General features: G+C 39.2%; 1 protein-coding gene across 2 annotated transcripts in view; it reads left to right on the top strand.

Annotated features, from left to right (window-relative positions):
* The window catches only part of LOC129726605 (integrator complex subunit 3 homolog), a 456,869-nt gene that overhangs the window by 237,131 nt on the left and 193,028 nt on the right, over nt 1-26,710 (top strand). The window contains exons 7-8 of one of the 2 annotated variants that reach the window (XM_055683516.1): nt 19,826-20,157; nt 20,231-20,567. In XM_055683516.1, the coding sequence (XP_055539491.1) occupies nt 19,826-20,157; nt 20,231-20,324 (426 nt within the window). In that variant the 3' untranslated portion in view covers nt 20,325-20,567. Of the gene's footprint in view, nt 1-19,825; nt 20,630-26,710 lie in introns of those variants that run through there. The other variant, XM_055683515.1, reaches the window with a different exon arrangement.

Genomic DNA, 26,710 nt, shown 5'->3' with positions numbered 1-26,710 from the left:
AGTGAACGCGTCCATATTAATTGGAGTACTATCATGATCGCGACGCGACGAATTCTGATGGGATTCCGATCTAAAGGTCGGAGGGCTGTGACTACCTACCGATACCGGGTGTGTGTCCAACGCCCTCGGGAGTTCTTTCCCGATGTTTACGTTTGGTTCTGGGAATTCAAACTGAGGGATTCTTGGAACGTTTTCCGATCTTAGTCTTGTCGGGGAGCTAGTCCTACTAATAGCGATTCGAGTAGCCTGATTCGGAGATATTGATCCCAGAGAAGTTCGAATTTGGGTGGTAGTACTACCTTTCTGTTGATCGTGTGCGCACCGGGGTCGCGCACCCGTGGGGACTGGTTGGCGCTCGGTTGAACGAGCATTACTGATTGCTTCTTGATCCTGACACGCGGTCGACTCACTGTTTGCCTCTCGCACCGCCGAGGCCGAGGCTGAACTATTCACTTCGAGAACCTGTGCTGGAAAACGCATGGGTACGCGGCCTACATTCGCCAAATTGCTTTGTCTTGGAAAGCCGAATGGGGAGAAATTCACTAAATTGTTTGCATGGAAATTGACCAACGACGGATCTAGTACAAAAAAGTTTCCGTCTCTTATCACAATATTTGAAGGGTTTATATCTTCAGATACACGCGTCGATGTTTGTTCTTCATTGGTTGTTATCTGCCGGCAACTAGTAGGTATCGATACCGAGCCATAACCGAAATACTGACTCAAAAGGATCTCTATTTCATTTAACAACTTTAATTTCGTACTCGATGCGATCTGGTCTGAAGCATTAGCGCGAGAAATTCGATTCCTCAAATGGATTAATCGCGACCGAGCCTAACTGGTCGGGCGAATAGAAATTAATTGTTTCAGTTCCTTTAACTTCGGGGTAATCGTTTGCAATTCATCCTCAATCAACAGATCTGTTGCGTATGTTGGATTATTTGTTCTGTCATGCTTCAACCAATGACGCAAATTTCTCTTAAGCTGAGCAATAGATAGGTTTTCATTCATGCATTAACCTCTAATCTCCAACTCGTATAGAATTGCATCACCTTCTAAGTCATCTGCCTTATAATCATACATTGTGGATGCCAAATTGTTCTGGCTATCGGTACTGTAGAAATATTTGCTTGATCGGTTTTTTTTTTGGGAAGTATAATGGAAATGATAGGCGGAAAACAGGAATAAGTGTATTATGTAACTAAAATAAATGAAACTGTACTAAAAACCGAGAAAAAAAACTCCTTTCTTTCGAAGGAAATGCTTAATTCTAATTCTAAAAAGGTAATACAAGATAATAATAAAACTAAACTCGAAGCCCTCTAATTAGAGGTTAATAACGGGAAAATCAACAAACAAGAGAGATCTAAGTTTTCAGCCCCACGTTGGGCGCCAAAATGTAACAGTTAAGCCGCGCCAGACGGGATCACCAGCTTTACTGTACTGGCACAAAACGATTTGCCAGTCGCTCAGGATCGCCTCAAAGTACCGAAACCTGGTCGGACCGCGATTACCCAGTGGTAATTGTTGCTCTGCCCGCAAAACGATAGGCTCTCCTCCTACGACTACCCTTCGAAACCTCCTCGCTTAAGCGCCAGTACCGACAAATGTTTGTACTGCGAGGAAGCGTGTTTTGTACCGGCCCGGCTACTCCTCTCAGGGCAGGTCATGTAAGGAACGCGACTAACTCTCAAAGCGGAAACAAACTACGGAATTGGAACGATAGCGGAACGGTAGGTTTATTACTGAAAAACTACACGGTAGTACAGTTGTACTCGTTTATTCACGTTTTCCCCGCTCTCACCCTACTTTCGCACGTGCTTATTATTCTAAGTCTGACCTGTTACGACGTTGCGCTGCTGCGCTGCGGGTTCTACGACGAAAGAGTAACGCTTAGCTACCTCCCGGTCGTCAATGAGGTGCTGTCTAGCGTGTATCTCGGTGTTGGCTGCACGCGTTGAACAAAATGGGGGCGCCAAGCAGTTAGCGTTACCAAGCAGTTAGCGACTCCACGCACGTGTTGGACGAACTGGATGCGCCTGGTACTCCACGTTGCCGACGGGCGCTGGGGAAGACTCCGGTCGACTCCCGGGTTTTTCTAGTGGGAAATAAAAACCTTCGCCTTTATATTTTTATGTTAACTGTATTAATATCACTTCCTTGCTTCTTTTCGTAGCCTCGCGTGGCTAGCAACTTTATCTTTTCTCGAAACTCGTTAGGTATACTTCGCTTGTCAAAACACTTATAATTTTATAATTATAAACTTTTCTTTCTTGGTCGATCATAAATAGCGCCATCTATCGCACCCACCTTAGCTAAAGAGTAAGCCTTTTCATTGCCCGGAATGGAACAATGATATGGGACCCACGCACAGTGGCTGGTCTCTGAACAAATGTCGGAAAAAACCTGAAAGTCTTTTTTAAATGATTGGAAATTACATATTATTACAGTTTTGGACTGGTGAACTAATTTCTGATGTCAGACAATGTTGAAAATATAAGTTTACGCACCTAAAGTGCCGTTAGGCCTTTTTCATGATCAGATTTTTTTTTGCTCCAATCATGCTTTAAGTTTTAATAGAGGAATCGCTCTTATATTCATCTCAATTCGCTTATCTATCTCATTACTCTTATTTGTCCAATTTACTGTAAAATTCCACTTTTTTTAAGTAAAAGTAGTTTTATTTAACCTCTCTATTTAGTCAAGTAGTCGAAAGTTAAGAGTGATGAGAAGATCAAAATAAAAGCGACAAGAAAATATAGGTGCTAAGAAGAATATTAGGGTGGTTCCCTTACTTGTTCTTCATCGAAAAACTTTAGCATCGATTTTGTTTTGCTTGGTTCTTAGGGTACTCCTTTAGAAATTAGGGTGGTGCAAAAATCGTCATAATTCAATTAATTTTATTTTGAAAAACTTTTAGCTTTTAAGCCGTTTGACCAATTCAAGATCCGTCTACGATATGTTAGAGGTTTTTCAAGGAAAATTATGAGATCGTACGGTAGTATATTTTAACGTCATTGGAAATATAAAAGACGATAAAATTTTTTTCACCAAATTAATTTATCCTCTTTATACATATTGTAGTACTGAAAACGATTTACAAGTTTATATAAAAATGCCTGTGGCTACTGGAAAAAACTTCATGTATACTTCTCAGTCAATCATTTTCTTCAGATATACGAAACTGAATATTTTACAGCTGACCACCATACGTCTCCATAGTTTTATTTTCAAAATATCTCCCTACGAGCAATTATGTAATGATGATGATGATGATGGTCCCGCCACATACCCCTACAAAGGTTTGAGCTGGACGATTTATCTATAGATAATTAATGTAATCACAATTTCAATCAGTTATACAAAAAAAAACGAACTGATTCCATTTCCAGATATAAACTTCTTCAAAAACTGTTAACTTGATTCACATCGGTAAAGACGTGAATTGCTGTAGAGTGCAAAACGGGGCCCGAAAATCTGAAAAGTACAATAAATTTCCCATTGATTGTTGGCTATCCGATCGTTCCGAACTGTTTCACAAGATTGTACGGTAGAAATAAAATTATAAATACATGTTTTTTCGGCTTCCCTGCAATATGTTTAACCTCGATTGAGAAATTGGTTGTATTTTCGGCAAGTCTTGAAAATCAACCAAAAAGTACATAAATTTCCCTTAGAAATAAAACTTATTGAATCAAAATCGGATTAAAACTGAGGGAGCTACAGGTGTTTGAAGTTAAGCTAAAATTGTGATTTCAAACATGAAAATAATCGAAATTGCCTGATAAAACAACATTCAAAGTGCGATTAAAAATCGATATCTCAACCGATTGTCATAAAACTTTGGGAAAAGGTCATTCAAAGTTTTAGAATCGGAAAAACGCAAAACATCAAAAATATTGACATGAGAAATCGAGGTTTTTTTCCGGCCTCCGACCACTGTGCCACGCTAAGGTAACCCGGTAATTTTTATCTGTTAAAGCACTTAAAAACCGTCGTATTTTCCCCAGGAAATACGGGGTGTACTTCACAGGCTTCATCGATCGCAGAGTCTCAATAGCACTGAGACTGTCTGTGAAGATGAAGTAATGGTCAGTGGGTAGGGTTTCGATGATCCCAAGAAAGTACTGAATAGCAGCAAGTTCTGCGACGTACACGGAAGCAAGAGCATCGAGTTTGTAGGAGGCAATAAAATTTTCGTGAAAAACACCGAAGCCAGTGAACTCATCTAGATTAGATCCGTAAGTGTTAAAAATTTTATCACAACTAACATGTTTAAACTTATTGGAAAAAATCTTAGGGATCTCTTGGGGTCGCAATTGATCCGGGATACCAGAAATGTCTTGTTTCATGGTGATGTCGAAGAATATAGCAGCTTGAGCTTGAGCTTGATTGATCACCACCGGTTGCCACTTCGTTACTGACCAGGATCGACCGGAATTGCACATGGAATTTACCAATTATTGCTTGGGATTTTTAGCTATTCGATGTGCATCTCCAATGATCCCTGCATGCTGATCAGTACCGACGCCTGCCGGTCCAGAACGTAGATCAAAGGAACGAAGAAAAGGAAAGTTAGTACGATACTTGTTGCTACTAGAGAGCCGGATATACTCCTGCACACTCCACAAGCATCACGGGTATGGAGGAGATTTGTGTTAGTGTGTTTGTCGCATTCTTTTTCGAAATTTCACCGTATGTAGTATCGCGATTCTAATTCTATCGACTGCGAGAGAGCGACGACGTGCGCGTTCGTCTACCCAAAACCCAATCCCAGAGACGTACAAATGTTATTTTATTACGAGAACGGAGTGGAGGGTATGTGTGTATCGCGGTTCTATCGATGCAAGAGCAAAGTTATTTTATTTATTTATTTATTTATTTATTTATATCATCTGACGTTAAGTCTTAATGAATGTTAAAAGAGCCATTAAAAGTTTCTACAATTAATTAATCTATGTTAAAAAATATGACTAGGCTCACCATACTCAAATAAATGCTCTACACTCGTGAAAGTTCTTACACTAAACGCAGCAGATTCATAAAAACCAAAGTTTGTACGATGGTATTGGTTTACAAGCATAGAAGAGGGCCTTAGCATGCGTTGTGATACACGAAAATTCATCATGGACAGCAGCTTCGGGGAATCCAGTTCAGAATTCAAAATCTTGGCGATAAATACAGCCTGCTGTAACTTACGGCGGCGGTCAAGAGTGTCAAGTCCAAGTAGGCGGCAACGGTCCTGATAGGGTGGTAGGTTGGTAGGATCACGCCAAGGTAAATCTCTCAGGGCCAATCGAATGAATCGTCTTTGTACACGCTCAAGGCGCAGGTTCCATGAAAGTTGGTGCGGAGTCCAGACTACACTAACGTTTTCAAGTAAGGGGCGCACTAGCGAACAATACAGTGCTTTCATACAGTGAGGGTCCTTGAAGTCGCGCGCAACTTTAGCGATGAATCCCAATTGCCTACTTGCTCTTGAAATAACTGCAACGCGATGTTTATCAAAAGTAAGCTTTCGGTCAAGAATAACTCCAAGATCAGTTACGCAATCTACTCTACGCAGCACTTCTCCATCGACAGTATAGTTGAAAATGATTGGTGTTTGAACGCGATGAAATGTTATCACTTCACATTTTGCAGTACTTATAATCAGAGAGTTTAGTTTACATCACGTCACAAATGTATTTAAAAGTGATTGCAAACGATAACAATCCTCGGTGTTGCGAATCGTCAAGTATATTTTCAAATCATCGGCGCAAACTAATTTGCAACCGATCCCAAGAGTATCAGCGACATCGTTGAAGAAAATAATGAAGAGAAGCGGTCCAAGGTTACTACCTTGTGGTACACCAGACTTACACCGGATTCCAGCTTGACTTGTAAAATTCTATCACGCAGGAACGATTCAAGCCACTTAACGAACCGAGATGAGGCACCAAGACGGGAGATTTCGATTAACAATATTTTATGGTCGATTCGATCAAAAGCAGCCTTGAGGTCCGTGTAAATGACATCGACTTGTACTTTACGTTCGAGTTCTGAAATGCGATGCGACGTGTAATGCATGAGATTTGTTGTCACAGATCGTCCGGGGAGAAAACCATGCTGGTCCGAAGAAATGTAGTTGCGTGCGCTACTCAGTATAACAGAGCTTATAACAATCTCGAAAAGTTTAGACGCGGCAGACAAATTGGTTATTCCACGGTTATTTTTGACATTACGACGATCACCACTTATGAAGACCGGGAACATATAGGAGTGCTTCCAGACCTCGGGGGACTTCCCTTGTACCAAAGACTTGTTGAATATGGTGCTAAGTGGAGCGGCTAGAATATCAATGCAACGGCACAAAAGCACGGCAGGTATTCCATCGGGACCAACAGTGTACGAACATTTGAGTTTCTTAGCGGCGGCAGTAACCATATCATGTGTAACTTCGAAGATGTCAAGATCAACAAGATCTGCAGGTACATTCGCAGCGGCGCGAGCAGCATCGTCATTCGAGGCACAGGATACCATTTCCTCCAAATACACGTCCGTTGGGGTCGAGAAGCATTTCCGCTTCGAATTAACGAAATTCCAAAATTTTTTCGGGTTTTTACGCAGGTCTGTTTGAACTCCCAACACGTATGACTTGTAGAGACTTGAGTTCAGCCGTCGATATTCCTCACTTGAACGTTTAAAATCATGCTTCGATTCATTTGACCTTAAACGACGGAGTTTGCGCAAACATGCGTTTCGTTTACGTTTCAAAACTCTCAAATTGTGATTTCTCCAAGCAGGGGAAGAAGATCGTCTAACAAGTGGCAAATTATCTGCAAGCCATGATCCAACAAGTGCGCAAAAATTTGCTGCCATCGAGTCCGCATTGTTACTGTCTAGCCAATCAATGTTCGATATAAAAGCATTGAAAGCATCAAAATCAATTTTTCTATAATTTAATACTCGCCTCGCGGAAGGGAGACTAGAACCAGCAATCGCATTTTTAGTGGTGGGAGTTGAGATTGTCAATGGAGGATGGTGTAAATTAACGGGCAGCACACTCCTCTACGGAAATTTCGCAATCCGAGTTGTAAAACACCAAATCAAGCACGCGTCCAAGGTGATTTCGAATTAAATTTGCCTGGTTTAGATTCAGAAAATCCATGCCGTCAATGAGAGTAGCACTTGCATTCGATAGCTGCGTAGACTCATCATGTTTAATGACACCATTACAGTTATCCCATGCTATACGCGGTTGATTATAGTCGCCGAATACCATCAACGTGCAATCGACTGCGCTGCTCGCAAAAAAGTCTCGAACTGAAGCGACGTGAGCATCAACGATAGTACTATCGTTACTCTTGTCAGGAGGAATGTATATCGCGCATAGTAGGAGTTTTAGGCCATGGATTGAGGCTTTTACGCATACCTGCTCAAGACAGTTTGCATGTACAGATTTCAGAAGCATATAAATGTTCTCTATCTCTAGATGATTCTAGGGAGTGGTGATGAGGAGCCTGAGAATCAACCCATGCTTAAGTCCATTGATAATTAAAAATGGCCTGCTTCTAACAAGATTCGAACTCACGACCATCTGTTTATCAAGGCGGACTCTGTAACCTTGTGGCTACCAGCTCCCTCAGTGGTGGTGTCGAAGAATATAGCAATATAAAAAGTATCTAAAAGTGCGACATTGAAGGAAACGTATGAAGAAGGATTAATATCTTGAGCCATATAGACAAAATATAAAGTCAGAAATCTGGATTGAGATTGAAGGTTGACCAACCTCTCGAAATTTTCAATTACTAATGGGTTCACAACTGTGCATCTAATTAGCAACCGGTGAGAGAGATTTCAAAAACGATGTTTCAACGGAAGAATACCCGCTAGCACTTCAAGACTCATCGTATCGGTCGACTGCATGCAGCCCAGGGCAATACGCAAACAAAGATATTGTATTCTTTCTAATTTTATAATGTGCGTGTCCGCGGCGGAGCGAAAGCAGAAGCAATCGTATTCAAGAACTGACAATATCGTTATTTGGTATAACCTTAGAAGATCTCCTGAAGGAGAACCCCACCAAGTTTCGGTAATCGTACGAAGAAAATTAATCCTCTGTTGGCATTTTCGTGTCAGATACCTAATATGGCAAGCCCAGGTGCATTTAGAGTCGAACCAGACCCCGGGATATTTAGCGACTAAAACCTGAGTGATCGTTTTACCCGTTAGTAGGAGATACAGCTGAGCTGGGTTATGCTTTCTAGAATAAACGACCAGCTCAGTTTTCTCCGGAGAGAATTCGATACCCAGCTTAAAAGCCTTGCAGTATCTTGCAATGGTCCTTGCAGATCGTTGGCGTCGCTTCCAGTAATGTATGGTATATCCCAGATTATGAATTCTTTGAATTTTATTAATTTCCCACAACTTCAAGATAACTTTCCCAAGACCATAAATTAATAACGAAATCCACCTTTTTCCCATATGTTTCCAAGAAACCTTTTTCTCATATGCTTTCAAGAAAAGCCAAAGCAAAGTATTGCTTTATTTCCCACTCACAAACCATAATTTCCAAACCACTCATGATTCCCACAAGTCCCAAAACGATTAACGAATCCTTTAATTTTCTCACCAGCCTAAAGTACATGTCCAGCAGTTATTCTGGGTCACGTTCCTTCCCAGCCAATAAATTATTTCCAACCTCACAAGTTGCATAACTAAGCTAATGCACTTGAGTTGCATAATGCCTTACTGCCACAGTGAGAGTATCCAATGTCACAATCCCATGTCTTGTCCAGACCTATCCCAAGCCCAATGCGATGTGCGCATATGGCTGCAAAATAAACAAACAAACTCACAGGCTATCTGCGCCTGCCGCGCACGCCTGTATGTTTGTATGTTATGTATTCAAATTACCAATCGTAGCGGCGTCATCAAGCTAGCCCACGATTGGATGACAAGTAAATGAGGTAGCTATGTTTTTCTCCCACTAGTTCGTAGTACTAGAATAAGGCAGCGTAAACTTAGCTGTAAGAACCAACCTGTAAACCTAAAAAAGAAAATAAAGATTATTCAATGTTTTAACGTCAAAGTGATTAAACTTATTATATGGCGACCGACAGAGTGATCTGCAAATTGTCGGATTGCAGAAGTTCGTGGCCGTGAAGTGAAAAGTGAAACAAATACGGAAAGTGTTAAGTCCTCGAAAATTGAAAAAAAGAGACTTAGTGACCTGCTCAGAAATGCAGAGTGAAGAGTGTTGGGACGACGCAGACGCCCCTGCGTATACCCCAAACGTAGAACAGAAGAAAATTATAAAAAAAACGCCACCCCGTATGACGAAGGCACAGAAAAAAGCCTTCTACGCGGGTGAGCGTAAAAGGTGGGAGTTGTTGCGGCAACAATCTGAGTGAAAGTGCAAAAGAACTAACATTCGAGAAAATTATAAACAAAATTTTAAAAACTATAGACTAAAAAGTGACACTAAAAATAGTAACGATGGGGAAAACGCAATCGAAGTCCGCGACGCTACATAATGCGGACCCCCAAGTGAAAATCATTAACAATCAGGAGCTGCATAGCGAATCATTGCAGACTCACGAAGTGATGTTATGGGTGATTATATGTGTATCTTTAGTTCAACTATTGCTAACCGCGTATGAAATGTTGAAACGGCGCATTAATAAGCGCGCGCTGAAAATCGCGAAAAGTCTCCACGACATCAGCCAAGTGTAGTGAACTTTCAAAAGACTTTATGCCACCGAAAGATGGCTGTTAAAAGTGTTTAAATAAACAATAATTAAAAACAGTCATGGGCAACTACCTCACCTGAAGAAGGTAAACAGTGCTAAAAAAAAAAAAAAAATTGAAACATTTTTGATAAAAAACTTAACGGTAGCTACCTCGCCCGAAGCAGGTAAACAGTGTTTAAAAAATATATATAAAAATAAACCAAACAAACCGTCACCATCAATGGATTCACTAGTGTACAGTTATCGAAATGTTCGCATCAGCAGCAGAGGTCAAGCTTCATCACCGATTGTCAACCAGCCTGTACGACACGACAGCAGCAGTAATGCCAGATAAGTGATACTTGTGTTTGTATAATAAATATAATAATTTAAAATTTAAAAAAAAAACTCTGCTAGAATTTTGTGTTTGCATAATCAATATAATAATTTAAAATTAAAAATCTGTTCATGCTAAAATTTAAGCAAATGATTTTGCATCATATCGAATTTAGTTAGTAGTAGATGGAACGGTTGAAAGAGATTGAAGCTTTCATAAACAGAGAATATCTTAATTTATATAAAAATAAAACTAGAGGAAGAACATTATCGGGCATACAAACCAAAACAATTCAACTTCAGGAATTGTTTACAGAATATAAAATCTTATTACAATCCCTACGGTATAGAATCAGAACTGAAAACTGGAATGAGGAAGTAGAAGTCTATATTAAATTAAAGGAAACATATAACAAATGCATAAATATTCTGGACAACACCCCAGTGACTCAAAGAGGGTATGATAGTGAGCCTGAAGTTACTAATAAAAAACTTCTTCTGAAACCCGACATTAATGATTCGCTTTCAAGAGCAAACAGCGATAATAAATTAGCAACACCGAGTACCACTAACTCGTTCTCGAGAACGAACAGTGATATTCACTTAATAAAAAGAAAATTTAAATTAAAAATTTTAGCCAAATTAATCATTTGGTGTAAACGTGCTCATACCGCAGTATCAATGGCACTCAATATAAAAACAGCAGCCGAACTGGCTACCTTAATTCCTGCGTATGATGGAAACTCCGGAGGAGTTAAATCCTTCGTGGACGCAGTAAATTTAGTTAAGACAATAGTACCCGCTGAGAACAAAGCAGCGGCTATTCAAGTTATTTTAACTAAACTATGTGGGAAAGCGAGAAATCTATTCGCTACAATTCCGGATGATTATGACGGAATTACTCAAGCTTTGATCAGCAATTGCAGTGAGAAAAGTACGTCAGATTAAGCTAAAAGTAATCTGAATAACTTAAAGTTAAAATCTCCAAGCGATTTGCAAAATTTTACTAAGCAAGTAGATTCATTTGCTGAAAAATTGACTGAAACCTATATTACCGAAAAAATTCCGAGCGAAGTCGCAAAGAAAATGTCTCAAAAAGCTGCTATCCAAACATTGGTAGCGAATGCTTCAAACTCAGAGACAAAAATAATGTTAAAAGTAGGTAAATTCACCAATCTCCAGGAATCCATTAATATAATGGTGGAGAATGAAAATGTTACTACGTCAACATCGAACGCAGTGGTACTAAACGCCACGAGTAACAGAAATAGATATCAAAACAATAACGTGAACAGGATACCGCAGAGGAATAATAATCAAAGAACTAATTTCAACAATCGATATCAACCACGATTCCCACTTAATAACTATAGAAATCATAGCAATCATAACAACCAATACAATCAACAGCAGAACAATAGAAACTTTAATCGGTTTAATAGAGGTTTTAATCAAAATTACAACCAAAACCGTCAGTTTAACCCGAATAGAAATTTCGAAGCTGCAAGAATGTTCTTCGCAAGACAGCAAAACATTCCGCAACTACCGAGCAATATTCCGACTCAACATCATGAACGCTTAGTTAATCCCTGCTACGCTCAAGTAGCAACGGGATCCAATCAACCAAACAGTCAGCAAAACGCTAATAACCAACAGTTAGCAATACCACAAAATGGATTTTCCAATCCAAATTATTTTTTTGGCCAACAGTAACAATTGATCCTAGACGTCGACTAACTAGTCAGTTGTTACCAACCGCCACACCGATATTGACAATTAATTTAAATGCATCAAACTTTATCCAGGTCAAAGTGCACATGACCGGGAATACAATTTGTAGTTTAATCATTGATACTGGAGCTGATATATCGTTATTTAAAGCGCGTAATATAAACCCAGATCAATCTGTAAATATTAATAATAAAATAAAATTAGTTGGTATTACAGAAAATAGCGTAGAGACTTTAGGCTTAGTTAACACCGCACTATGCTTTAACAATAGCCTAGTTTTGAACCATAATTTTCATTTAGTTACGCCCGATTTACCTATTCAAGCAGATGGTATTTTAGGACGTGACTTCTTGATTAATTATAAATGTATTGTAGATTATGAATATTGGCTACTTACATTTAACATAGAAAATATACAGATAGCAATACCCATTGAAGATAATTTAAACGACGGCTTTATGATACCAAGCCGCAGCGAAGTTATCAAAAGAGTCCCACATTTAAGAATCTCAGAAGACATGGTAGTTCATTCTGAAGAGATTTATCCAGGAGTATTTTGTGGAAACTCCATTATTTCAGCAATAAAACCTTACGTTAAGTTTATAAATACTAATAATGAACCATTGTATATATCTTATTCTCAATTTAAACCTACGTTAAGTCGTTTAACTGACTATGTTATTCTTAACGTGAATAAAAACAAACGTCAGCATGAAAGTAGATGTGAACAAATTTTAAATAACATTAACATGGAAAAAATTCCGCAATATGCTAAAGAAAAATTTATGAATTTAATTAATAACTACCAAGATATTTTCTGTTTACCAGAGGAAGTGGTTACGCAGAATAATTTTTATTCACAGAACATTGTTCTTAATGACAATGTTCCAGTATACATTCCTAATTATAAGACAATTCATGCACAGCATGACGAGATTGACAAACAGGTGAACAAAAGGTTAGAGAGCAACATAATTGAGCCCTCAGTATCTTCATATAACTCTCCAATTTTACTGGTGCCAAAGAAGTCTAATGACAATGAAAAAAAATGGCGCTTGGTGGTCGATTTTAGACAACTCAACAAAAAGATTTTAGCGGATAAATTCCCGCTACCGAGAATTGATGACATCTTAGATCAACTCGGTAGAGCAAAGTATTTTTCAACTCTAGATCTCATGTCAGGTTTTCATCAAATACCGCTAGACAATGAATCTAGAAAATTCACCGCCTTTTCAACAAAAAATGGTCATTATCAGTTCACAAGATTACCTTTCGGACTAAATATAAGCCCGAATAGTTTTCAACGAATGATGACAATAGCCATGGCAGGTTTGACGCCAGAGTTAGCATCCATTTATATTGATGATATTGTAATAATTGGTTGTTCAGTTAATCATCATCTTTCAAACCTAACTCAAGTTTTTGAACGTTTGAGATACTATAATCTGAAACTTAATGCACAAAAATGTAATTTTTTCAGTACAGAAGTGACATATTTAGGTCATAAGACTACTGATCAAGGTATGTTACCTGATGATTCCAAATTTAAAGCTGTGTTGAATTACCCAGTACCAACAAATGCAGACGAAGTTAGAAGATTCGTTGCATTCTGTAATTATTATAGGAAATTTGTGCCAAATTTCGCAACGTTGGCATATCCTTTAAATCAGTTGTTAAAGAAAAACACGACGTTCGTTTGGACTGAGAAATGTCAAATTGCATTTGACAGTTTGAGAAATATTTTAATATCACCAACATTGTTGCAATATCCCGATTTTTCAAAGGAATTTATACTGACGACAGATGCTTCAGACGTTGGATGTGGAGCAGTTCTGTCTCAACAAACACAAAATGGAAATTTACCAATCGCTTTTGCAAGTAAAGCATTTATTCAAGCAGAGAAAAATAAACCTGTTATTCTGAAAGAATTAACCGCTATTCATTGGGCCATTAATTATTTCAAGCCTTACTTGTATGGAAGAAAATTCACAGTTCGGACATATCATAGACCTTTGGTTTATCTGTTTGGAATGAAAAATCCTACTTCTAAATTGACCAGAATGCGTCTCGATTTGGAAGAATACGACTTCACAATAGAATACATTCCAGGAAAAGGAAATGTAGGAGCAGACGCGTTGTCAAGAATAATTACAACCTCAGAAGAGTTAAAGGACATAAATATATTGAAAAATAAATACGAGATCTATGACTAGACAGACTCAAAATAGTAAAATTAATAATACTATCATGAATGAACGGGAGTCGACGCCAGAAGAGATTGATCACCTCTCTGCGTACTCGACTAATAACCCCTCTGAAACAAATAAATTACTTAAGTTAGAAACAATTGTAGTCGCAAATGAATTAAAGTTTATAATCAAGAAAAATAGTAAAATTGTTGCACAAGTGCATCAACAGTTAAATAACGGAAGTCAAATTTTAGAATCTGCTCTTCTGAAATTAGAGGATATCATGGTAAAAATGAATCAAGGAAAAATAGCGCTGTCGACTAACGACGAAATATTCAAAATGATTACTGTGGAAAATTTCAAAAATATAGCCAATACACTAGTGTATTCTATACAAATTATAATTTATAAACCACTAATGATGGTTACAAAAAAGAAAGTAATACAGAAAATATTACACGATTATCATTACACACCTACAGGAGGACACGTAGGACAACAAAGACTATATCTTCAAATAAGGGAAGTTTACAAATGGAATAATATGAAAAGATCGATTGCAGAATTCATCAAGGCCTGTGAATTATGCAAACGAAACAAACTCATAAAGCATACAAAAGAAAAACAAATAGTAACTACAACTCCATCATTCCCATTTGAAATTATATCAATAGATACAGTTGGTCCGTTACCTAAAAGTAATAATAACAATAGATACGCAGTGACTATTCAATGCGATCTAACAAAATACGTTATATTAATACCAGTACCAACCAAAGAAGCAAATGTTATCGCTAAAGCGTTGGTTAATGATTTCATACTAACATATGGAACATTTTTAACTTTAAGATCCGATCAAGGAACAGAATATAATAATGAAGTCTTTGATCAGATCTGCAAAATATTACATATCAAACAAAAATTTAGTACAGCTTATCATCCTCAGACAATCGGAGCGCTCGAGAGAAATCACAGATGTTTAAATGAATACCTGAGATCTTTCGTTAACGAGCATCAATCTGATTGGGATGAATGGTTGAAATTTTACGCTTTTAACTACAATACTACTCCACACACAGATCATGGATTTTCTCCACATGAACTTGTTTTTGGAGTTAAAGCTAAATTACCACAAGAAATTTTCAAACAAGGAATAGAACCAGTTTACAACTTTGAACAACATAGTAAAGAATTAAAATATAAAATTCAAAAATCGAACGAAATTGCAAAAAATAAATTGATTGAACAGAAAGTAAAACGAACAATTTCAACAGAAATAGGAACAAACCCGATCGATTAAAAATAAATGATACGGTTTATCTAAAAATTGAAAACAGAAGAAAACTGGTTCCATTTTATGAAGGTCCATATATAGTAGAAAAACTTTTAGATCCAAATTGCAAAATAAAAAACATTAATTCAAACCATTCAATACTAGTTCACAAAAACCGTTTAATGAAAATTTAAATTTCATATTACATTTCAAATCACATGTATTCAAATATTTCCAAGATATTATATACTCAGATAGCATATATAAATCAAAATCATTTTCATGTATTTTAATTCAAATAAGTAATCAAACGATGTCAAAAGCACAGTATTAATGATCATTCAATGTAATAAAATTCAAATACCGTTTATAAGAGAAAACATAGCACATCCTATTTTTCAATTTACTCCAAAGTGTTGACAACAATAAATGGTTTCATTTCAATTTCACCATTTATGTTCCTCTTGGAGGGATGGTATGGTATATCCCAGATTATGAATTCTTTGAATTTTATGAATTTCCCACAACTTCAAGATAACTTTCCCAAGACCATAAATTAATAACGAAATCCACCTTTTTCCCATATGTTTCCAAGAAACCTTTTTCTCATATGCTTTCAAGAAAAGCCAAAGCAAAGTATTGCTTTATTTCCCACTCACAAACCATAATTTCCAAACCACTCATGATTCCCACAAGTCGCAAAACGATTAACAAATCCTCTAATTTTCTCACCAGTCTAAAGTACATGTCCAGCAGTTATTCTGGGTCACGTTCCTTCCCAGCCAATAAATTATTTCCAACCTCACAAGTTGCATAACTAAGCTAATGCACTTGAGTTGCATAATGCCTTACTGCCACAGTGAGAGTATCCAATGTCACAATCCCATGTCTTGTCCAGACCTATCCCAAGCCCAATGCGATGTGCGCATATGGCTGCAAAATAAACAAACAAACTCACAGGCTATCTGCGCCTGCCGCGCACGCCTGTATGTTTGTATGTTATGTATTCAAATTACCAATCGTAGCGGCGTCATCAAGCTAGCCCACGATTGGATGACAAGTAAATGAGGTAGCTATGTTTTTCTCCCACTAGTTCGTAGTACTAGAATTAAGCAGCGTAAACTTAGCTGTAAGAACCAACCTGTAAACCTAAAAAAGAAAATAAAGATTATTCAATGTTTTAACGTCAAAGTGATTTAACTTATTATAAATGGAAACAACGCTATCGTCTGCAAGTTGCCTTAGCGTGCATGAATTTGCAAGACATTCATCGAAGTCATTGACGTAAAAATTATATAAGAGAGGGCTTAAACATGAGCCATGGGGAAGACCCATGTAACTAATTCGAGAAGTTGTCGAATCACCATGTGAGAAATACATATGCTTTTCTGACTACAAATTGAGCAACAAATTATTCAAATCTGGTAAAAGTCCCTGCGAATGAAGTTTCTCGGTTGAAACTTCTACAGAGACCCCCGTAATGTCCAAGAATGCAGAAGCCATTTGCTTTTTTTGAGCAAAGGCGAGTTGAATTTCAGTAGAAAGCAACGCTAAGCAATCGTTCGTTCCTTTGCTCCGGCGGAAGCCAAATTGAGTATCTGAAAGTAAACCGTTTGTTTCGACCCATTTGTCTAACCGTAAGAGGATCATTTTCTCCATTAATTTCCGGAGGCAAGAGAGCATAGCAATCGGCCTATAAGAATTGTGATCAGAGGCAGGTTTTCCGGGTTTTCGAATAGCAATGACTTTTACCTCCCTCCAGTCGTGCGGAACAATATTTAGCTCAAGAAGCTTGTTGAACAAGTCCAACAAGCGTCTTTTTGTAGAGTCGGGTAGATTCTTCAACAGGTTGAACATCGAGAATGGAGGCTCTCCCGTGGGTACTAAAAACGCGTCGCGAAAGGGTTTCTGTTCCAGTACAGAGTCCGGACAGACCTTTTTGCAAAGTCGAATATACTGATTACTTCTCGGACTCATTAGAAAAGTTAAGATTCCGCATGCTGGGGGTAGAACCATTAACAACTGAGATAACGATTGGTAGATGATCACTACCGTGGGGATCATTGATTACTTTCCACCGGCAATCCAACGCTATTGAGGTCGAGCAGAGTGATTGATCAAGCACACTTTCACCGTACTGGAGGATTTGGTACACGTGTTGCTTCCCCAGTATTTGAAAGCGTCATGTTGAAGTCGTCGATCAGGTTACAAATCACAGAAGATCGGTTGTCGTCGTATAGCGACCCCCATTGCGAACAGTGAGAGTTGAAATCTCCCAAAATCATAAAAGGTGCGAGAAGCAATTCTGCTATGTCAGGAAGTTGCCTCTGTTCAGTCCGCATAGATGGAGGAATATATATCGAAGCAAGCCACCGTGTGAGTTTCGGTCTCGACGAATAATGTTAAATCGTGGAAATTGGGTTGATCATTTGAATTGAGAAAAGTTTCACAGAGCGCAAACGCATTCTAATTGCATGTGCCTATCAAGTATAAAAATAGATCGAATTTGGGGATGACACTTCTGCAATTTCACTGTAATACAGTGTTAAAACTCCTAACCTCTATATGATAGCTGAAATGAGGGGCTAAGTTGCTGCTAGTTGCTTCAAGAAGGTTTTCACTGTAGGGAGAAGGGCAAGAAGAATGTTTTTAGGGGATCTGTCATGTTGAATGGTTTGAATATCCTCCACAATATCAGAGAAATTTATGAACTCTGTTTCTTTTTTATCCTCTGATCGAAAAATCGGTGCACGAGGGGTTTCTGGAGCCCCGGGAAGCGGTGGATACTCCTGGTTTGATTTGAATGCTTATTTTTCCCCTCGCGCTGTTTATACGCGGAACATGTCGAAAGTTCATGCCGGGGGCAACCGCAATGAAGGCACTTTTCAGTATCCTCACTGCTAGCCCTCTCGGCGTGATTCTCTCCGCACTTGCTGCAGCGTGCCTTGTTGCAGCAGTAGGTGGCTGTATGACCCAACTGCTTGCAGTTTTGGCCGTGCATAACCCGCGGCACAAACAGGCGTACAAGTAGACGAACCCTGTCCAAACGGATGTAGTTCGGCAGTGCGGATCTGGCAAACGTCACTCGAAAACTCTGAAGGAAAGAATTTCTTCTTCCCTTCTTCGATGGATACTGAGTGCAATTGTTTGCAATCCAGTACCTTTACACTTTGCATCAGGGGGTTCTTGAAACAACCAACCCCGTAACGTAAAATGTCATCGACCGTGAGATTCCCTTCGGTAACCACACCGTCGATTTCTACATTCTTGGCAGGAATGTACACGCGATACTCTCTCGTGAAAAGCTCGTGGCAAGCAACTGCATTTGCTTGCTTCAAGCTATTCACGACAACTCACAGTTTGTTCAGCCTCACCTTCGTAATCTTGGTCATGGCCGAAAACTGTTTTGCCAGGTCCTTGCCGATTTGAATAATGTTCAATGGCTTTTTAATTGGCCTGAAAAAAACAACGTAAGGACCGCCAGCGGCATCTGGGTAAGCTTTTACCCGTACCGGGACCTTCGTTACTGGACTAGGTAGAGGAAAACTGAGAAGGGAGATATCAATCTATTCCCCAGTTGTTCCCACATCCAGGAATAATCCCACCTGCATGCTGTCCATATGTCGCGGGAGCGTTTCGCTCTACTGCGCAAGCGATAAATTACGTATATGGGGGGATCAAATAATGTATAACAAATTTAAAACAATTTCCCAAAACAAAAAGGATCAAATAGAAAAAAGACGATGGTATTTGAGATAAAAGAAAAATATAATAATAATAAAAGCGAATACTTCACCAGACTTCTCATATCATTTATCTACGCGCCCTCCTGGATGCACGTTGAATTAATCCGATGATCCGATGATGAACGGCAGGCTGAACCGGCGCTAGGGGCTAACTAGCGCCCGGTGGCGCGGGAACCTTTTTCGGCTGCTGGATGATGTGACACCGAAATCAGAATAAATCACGTGGCCGTCTGTGCACAATACACAACCTGCGACACTGCTGTAAACGGCAGGCGGTGACGCGGGGAATTCACTCCAGCTGCTGGATGTATAAACTATCGCAGCACCGGCACCGAAAACACAAGCAACACACGCGTCGTCGAACAATGCGTATTGTTCTGAATCGTATGGGTAGATCTGTACGGAGCGATGTTTGTTTGCTTTCTATTGCAACTAAAGCAGGGAAGCGAATGATGGACATATTTGTTACCCCTAAAAACATTCACCTGCCAAATTTGATTTCATTCAGCTGGATAGTTCTCGACATGTGCAGAAATTTGTGTTTCATTTGTACTGTACCCCTCCCTTCCAAAAAAGGGTGGAGTCTCGAACCATCTTAGTCACCTTTCCCGGCCCACTAAACCCTTATATAGAAAATTTCAAGCCAATAAGTTCAACAGTTTCCAAGCCTTTATGGGTCAGACAGATAGAGCTGCATTTTTATATGTTTAGATAAATGTACATCTGTTGTCAGATAAATTATAGTGAGGCTTTCAATTAATTATTGGATCGCTGTGTTTTCAGTAGTCCATTTTTCGCTACCACAATCTTGCTAATCCATCTCTTTTTTGTTCGCAGGTGATAAAAATGGAAAAAACAGTCATCTATTCATTTCCTGGAGAACTGCAGAACTGTTTAGATATGTTTATAGAGACAAAAGATACTACTTGTTTTAGATCTCTTCTTAGTTCGTTAGATGCAGTGGATAACCTCAACAGTGAACAAGAAACGTACCTGTATGACAAAGTAGTATCAGTATTCAAAGACACCTTAGTTCATCATAATATTTTTCCTGCTTCAAAATCTGACGAAAGTCTTCTTGATACTATCAATCACCCTCTATTCTGTTTGTTCGAAAAATTGTATCAAACGGACGGCAAGTGCAAAAGCTCTATAACGAATTTCATATTGTATGCATATAATCATATTCCAAGCACTGGTTATCTGATGTTGCATTATCTTAAGGTCTTTGCTAAATTACAGGCTCGTCGAAAAGAATCAATATCAACATCCTTTAAACCAAGTGTTTACAGTGTATTTTGTACTACAATTAATTCCTCTGTTGAAGCTCAATTAGAAACTGATCTAAATTTGCTTGAAAAAGAAAACACAGCGATATTTTTCTGGATTCTTCCGGAGCTATTCAAGGAATTTAAGAGTGTAATGATAAACAATTCCAAAATTATTGCATTGTTCATCGGATCCATTGATGCAAATGATCTACGTGAGACTATATTCAGTGTCGCTCAGGGCAAGCTAGTAATGTTTAGTACTGAAGACATTATTGATGTGATACGGGAAAGTTTAGAGTATGAGACATTTGAACAGTTTTGTTTCTGGCAGCTTATTCATGCCCACGGCATACCACTGGAGTGTTTTCAGGTAAGAGTGTTTAACAAACAATTGTATTTTGTTATATTAATAATTTTTGCCGGTTTGAGCTTGTGATGTGTTCTATTCTACGTTTCTCATTACGATGCTATTCGAAATGTATTGAGCGAAGAATCAAATGGCTTTTTAAACGTTTTGTATCATTCGATCTCATTATACCTTTACAGAAGACTAGAAAAATATTGCTGTACAAGCTGTAAAAATCCGTGTTCTGGAGATTTGTATTCCATTTAGTATTTATTTTTAACTATATTTCAACCATATTATTCTCCATGTTAATCTTTAGTACCACAGCAAAATTATTGCTATACTAGCTGACCCGGCAAACTTCGTCTCGTCCATTTTTATGTTTAATTAAATTATTTTAAACATTCCAAATTCATTGATTTCTTGCGATGTGTTTATAGTCTGCAAATGCACGACGATACGGCCATAGGATATGATCAAAGTCAAAAAAAAAATCGTTTGAAATGATTGGTTTTATTGGATTGAAAACATTCCCGACTTTTGGATTCTGTACATAACTTTTATTCTACAATGTTTGGTTTCTATGCATCATCTCGATTACTGCCCATAATTAAAAAATTGGCTAATATGCCATAGGCATCAATTCGAGAAAAACGCATTTCAATGTTCTTTGTCGGTGCAACACGTTTTGACTGTCCATGTCAACATTTTTATTGAGTATATCACCCGTCGTATATGCTGGAATCTTGCCGTTGAGTTGAAACAGGGAAATCTGTAGGAAAATTCCACCCACTAAGTATTTTTCACGCAGTAGCCGTTTTGTCAATTATTAACGAAAAGTCGGTTGACAAACCGGCGTGCAATTTGGCTAATATCCATACGATGTAAATTATATCGTGCTCGTTGGTAATAAAAATGGCTTTAAATTCAATAAAACAATACGGAAGCACAAGTGAGGACGAGAAGCACGACGAGACAATTGTTTCGTGCAACAATATAACAATATGACAAAAATATTATTTATTCATGATAATCACACAACCCACTTTTCTATTTTTTCTCATCAAATCCGAAAAGAAATCTGAATCTTCTCTTTGTTATAACCTCTAATCAAAGAGCAAAATAGCATTTCTAAGAATATAAATATTTATGACAGAAGGAAACAGTCACGCTTCCAACGGTCAAGGGTTTTGCGGCAAAACGAATGAATTCTTGTTGCATCAAATATTCTTCGTAAAAAAATAGAACATGATGCAAGGGCCTTAAGATCCCTTACCTGAGGCCAGTGACCACCAGGCTACAACACACTTTCGAAAGTGAGACGAAACAAAGTACATTAATAACGCACTGGTTTGTGTACAAGCCACAGGTTGAAACATATTGGATATTAGCCAACTTCTCAATTATTTTGGATATTAGCCAAAATTGTTTCACATTTGCTGCCTTCCCAAATGCATTTTTCGACAATCGGTTTTCATAGGGACATTGTTTAGGGTGTGTACCATCCCGAGAAACTGTTTTCTCGATTTTGGTAAAAATGGCATATTAGCCAATGTTTGAATTATGGGCAGATTACAGAAATATCCATATTGAGTAGTTTTCGATCATTTTCGGCTGTTTCTCAGACGTTGCCATCTTATAATTCAAAATGGTGCCTGAGGCCTATTTTTGGCTCATTGCATCATTCTGGTTCCGGAGATACTCATATTGAATAGTATTTGGTTATTTTAAGTTGTTTTTCACATACCGGTAGTCGCCATCCTGGATTTAAAAATGGCATATGGAGACAATTCATTGGTCCTTGAGCGTCACTCTGGATGAAGAAACACCCTCATTGGGTGTTATTCGGTCATTTTCGGTTGTTTCCCAGGAACCGGAAGTCGCAATCTTAGAATTAAAATTGGTGTCTGTGGTCGACTTGAGCTGCTGTGTATCATTCTGGCTCCGGAGATACTCATATTGGGTGGTATTAAGTCACTATAGGCTGTCTTGGACTTCAAAACGGCATGTGAAATCAATTTCTGTCCTCTGGGCGCCATTTCAGTTCCGGAAACATTCATGGTATTTGGTCATTTAAGGCTGTTTGCCAGACACCGGAAGACGCCATATTTGAATTCAAAATGGTTTTTTTTTTTTAGTTTTTAAATAGTTTATTTGACACGGCACGATACAATTTATGTTTAACTGAGCCAAGTACATTTTTTTAAAAATTCTAAATTAGCAGGGAAAAGAGGAAGGCCTTTTCTTTATTCTCGCGGCCGACTACGAGCTAGTGGGGATTTAAGGTGAGAGGAGGGGAGTTACAATTTTGATTTTAACTATATAGAGTTATACGATTTATTTATTTGTACATGGCTAAGCAGTGATGTTCTATTTGAGCAGTTTGGACTGAGGTGTCTGCGTGAACATAAAGATGCCGAGTCTTCGTTTGAGTGTCTCCAGCTTAGTGTATCATCTTCTTTCAGCGTGTAGCGGGAATGGTAATCTTACAAATAGATAGAAGAGTTTCATATTTTAATACCAGCGTGTTTTATGAACACGTATAGCTGTGTCATGTACTGGAGATCACCGCTTCCCAGAATGTCTCTAACGGGTACGTTCGGTTGTTTTCCTCGGGCCCGAAGGGAATCTATAAGCTTAGACCTAACACCACAGTATTCGGTACACGACCAAACAACATGCTCGATGTCATGGTAGCCATCGCCACAAACGCAGTGATTACTGTCTACAAGCCCTATACGAAAGAGATGCGTGTTTAACGTATAGTGATTGGACATAAGTCTGGACATCACGCGAATGAAGTCCCGACCTACATCCAACCCCTTGAACCATGCTTTCGTCGATACCTTAGGAAAAATGGAATGTAGCATCGTCCCAGTTCATCTGAGTTCCATGATGATTGCCAACTGTTGAGTGTTCTCTGACGCAAAATGCTATAAAATTCATCATAAGCAATTGGTCTTTCATAAATATCGCCGTCAATAGCACCCACCTTAGCTAAAGAGTCAGCCTTTTCGTTACCCGGAATCGAGCAATGAGAAGGGACCCACGCTAAGGTAACCCGATAATTTTTATCTGTTAAAGCACTTAAAAACCGCCGTATTTTCCCCAGGAAATACGGGGTGTGCTTCACAGGCTTCATTGATCGCAGAGCCTCAATGGCACTGAGACTATCTGTGAAGATGAAGTAGTGGTCTATGGGTAGGGTTTCGATGATTCCAAGAGAGTACTGAATAGCAGCAAGTTCTGCGACGTACACGGAAGCAGGAGCATCGAGTTTGTAGGAGGCGGTAAAATTTTCGTGGAAAACACCGAAGCCAGTGGACTCATCTAGATTAGATCCGTCAGTGTAAAACCTTTTATCATAACTAACATGTTTAAACTTATTGGAAAAAATCTTAGGGATCTCTTGGGGTCGCAATTGATCCGGGATACCAGAAATGTCTTGTTTCATGGTGGTGTCGAAGAATATAGCATTATTAGAAGTAGCTAAAAGTGCGACATTGGAGGAATCGTATGAAGAAGGATTAATATCTTGAGCCATATAGTCAAAATAAAAGGTAATAATTCTGGATTGAGATTGAAGGTCGACCAACCTCTCGAAATTTTCAATTACTAATGGGTTCATAACTGTGCATCGAATTAGCAACCGGTAAGAGAGATTCCAAAAACGATGTTTCAACGGAAGAATACCCGCTAACACTTCAAGACTCATCGTATGGGTCGACTGCATGCAACCCAAGGCAATACGCAAACAACGATATTGTATTCTCTCTAATTTTATAATGTGCGTGTTCGCGGCGGAGCGAAAGCAGAAACAGCCGTACTCAAGAACTGACAATATCGTTGTTTGGTTTAACCTTAGAAGGTCTCCTGGGTGAGCACCCCACCAAGTTCCGGTAATCGTACGAAGAAAATTAATCCTCTGTTGGCATTTTTGTGTCAGATACCTAATATGACAAGCCCAGGTGCATTTAGAGTCGAACCAGACCCCGAGATATTTAGCGACTAAAACCTGAGAGATCGTTTTACCCGTTAGTAGGAGCTGCAGCTGAGCTGGGTTATGCTTCCTAGAAAAAACGACCAGCTCAGTTTTCTCCGGAGAGAATTCGATACCCAGCTTAAGAGCCCATTCAGACAAATTGTCTAAGGTATCTTGCAATGGTCCTTGCAGATCGCTAGCCTTGCCACCAGTAATGGATACAACGCTATCGTCTGCAAGTTGCCTTAGCGTGCATGAATTTGCAAGACATTCATCGATGTCATTGACGTAAAAATTATATAAGAGAGGACTTAAACATGAGCCCTGGGGGAGGCCCATGTAACTAATTCGGGAAGTTGTCGAATCGCCATGTGAGAAATACATATGCTTTTCTGACAACAAATTGAGCAAAAAGTTATTCAAATCTGGTGAAAGTCCCTGCGAATGAAGTTTCGCGCTTAAAACTTCTACAGAGACAGAGTCAAAAGCCCCCTCAATATCCATGAACGCAGAAGCCATTTGCTCTTTTCGAGCAAAGGCTAGTTGAATTTCAGTAGAAAGCAACGCTAGGCAATCGTTCGTCCCTTTGCCCCGGCGAAAGCCAAATTGAGTATCTGAAAGTAACCCGTTTGTTTCGACCCATTTGTCTAACCGTAAGAGGATCATTTTCTCCATTAATTTCCGGAGGCAAGAGAGCATCGCAATCGGCCTATATGAATTGTGATCAGAGGCAGGTTTCCCGGGTTTCCGAATAGCAATGACTTTTACCTCCCTCCAGTCATGCGGAACAATATTTAGCTCAAGAAACTTGTTGAACAAATTCAACAAGCGTCTTTTTGCAGAGTCGGGTAGATTCTTCAACAGGTTGAATTTGATTCTATCTAACCCTGGAGCCTTATTGTTGCACGACAGGAGAGCCATTGAAAATTCCAACATCGAAAATGGAGGCTCTTCCGTAGTTACTAATAACGCGTCGCGAAAGGTTTTCTGTTCCGGTACAGAGTCCGGACAGACCTTTTTGGCAAAATCGAGTATCCAGCGATCTGAATACTCCTCGCTTTCATTCGAAACGTCACGGTTCCGCATGCGCCTGGTGGTATCCCAAAGAGTGCTCATCGCTGTTTCCCTGGACAACGCGTTTACGAACCGCCGTCAGTACCCGCGTATTTTCGCCTTTACTAAGCTCTTCATCTGCCTGCCCAGTGCCTCGTACTTTCGAAGCAGGTTGACAGTGCCGTACTCCCGGTAGTCCTTATACGCCGCGGACCTTCGCGCGTACAGCTCAGAGCACTCTTTGTTCCACCATTTGTTGGGAGGGCGCTGTCTAATCGTTACCCCGGGTATAGGTTTCGTCTGAGCTTGAGTCGCGGCGTCGATTATCAAGCCAGCTAAGAACGCGTATTCTTTCTCCGGAGGAGTTCCTCGTAAGTCTCGATAGATTGCGCTATAATAGACTCATAACACTTCCAATCAATATTACGTGTAAGGTCGTAGGAAATATTGATTGGGTTCGGGGGAGTTGAACCATTAGCAATTGATATAACGATTGGAAGATGATCACTACCGTGGGGATCGTTGATTACTTTCCACCGGCAATCTAACGCTAGTGATGTCGAGCAAAGGGATAGGTCAAGCACGCTTTCACGTGCTGGAGGATTAGGTACACGTGTCGCTTCCCCAGTATTCAAAACTGTCATATTGAAGTCGTCGATCAAGTTACAGATTAAAGAAGATCGGTTGTCGTCGTACAGCGACCCCCATAGCGAACAGTGAGAATTAAAATCTCCCAATATCAAAAAAGGCGCGGGAAGCAACTCTGCTATATCAGTGAGATGCTTCTGTTCAATCCGCGCGGATGGAGGCATATATAACGAAACAAGGCATAGGTCTTTTCCATTCATATTCGTTTGAATGGCAACGACTTCAATATTCGAGATCGAGGGGAGGTCGATTCGGAAGAAGGAATAGCACTTTTTAATCCCTAAAAGTACCCCTCCACCGTGTGAGTCTCGATCTCGACGAATAATGTTAAAATCGTGGAAATTGAGTTGATCGTTTGAATTGAGAAAGGTTTCACAGAGCGCAAATGCGTCACAATTGTATGTATTTATTAAATGAGAAAA

This window comes from Wyeomyia smithii, chromosome 3 (genome assembly GCF_029784165.1).
Source record: "Wyeomyia smithii strain HCP4-BCI-WySm-NY-G18 chromosome 3, ASM2978416v1, whole genome shotgun sequence".
Lineage (NCBI taxonomy): Eukaryota > Metazoa > Arthropoda > Insecta > Diptera > Culicidae > Wyeomyia > Wyeomyia smithii.
Note: the sequence above shows the minus strand (reverse complement) of the source record. Positions and strands in the feature narration are given on the sequence as shown.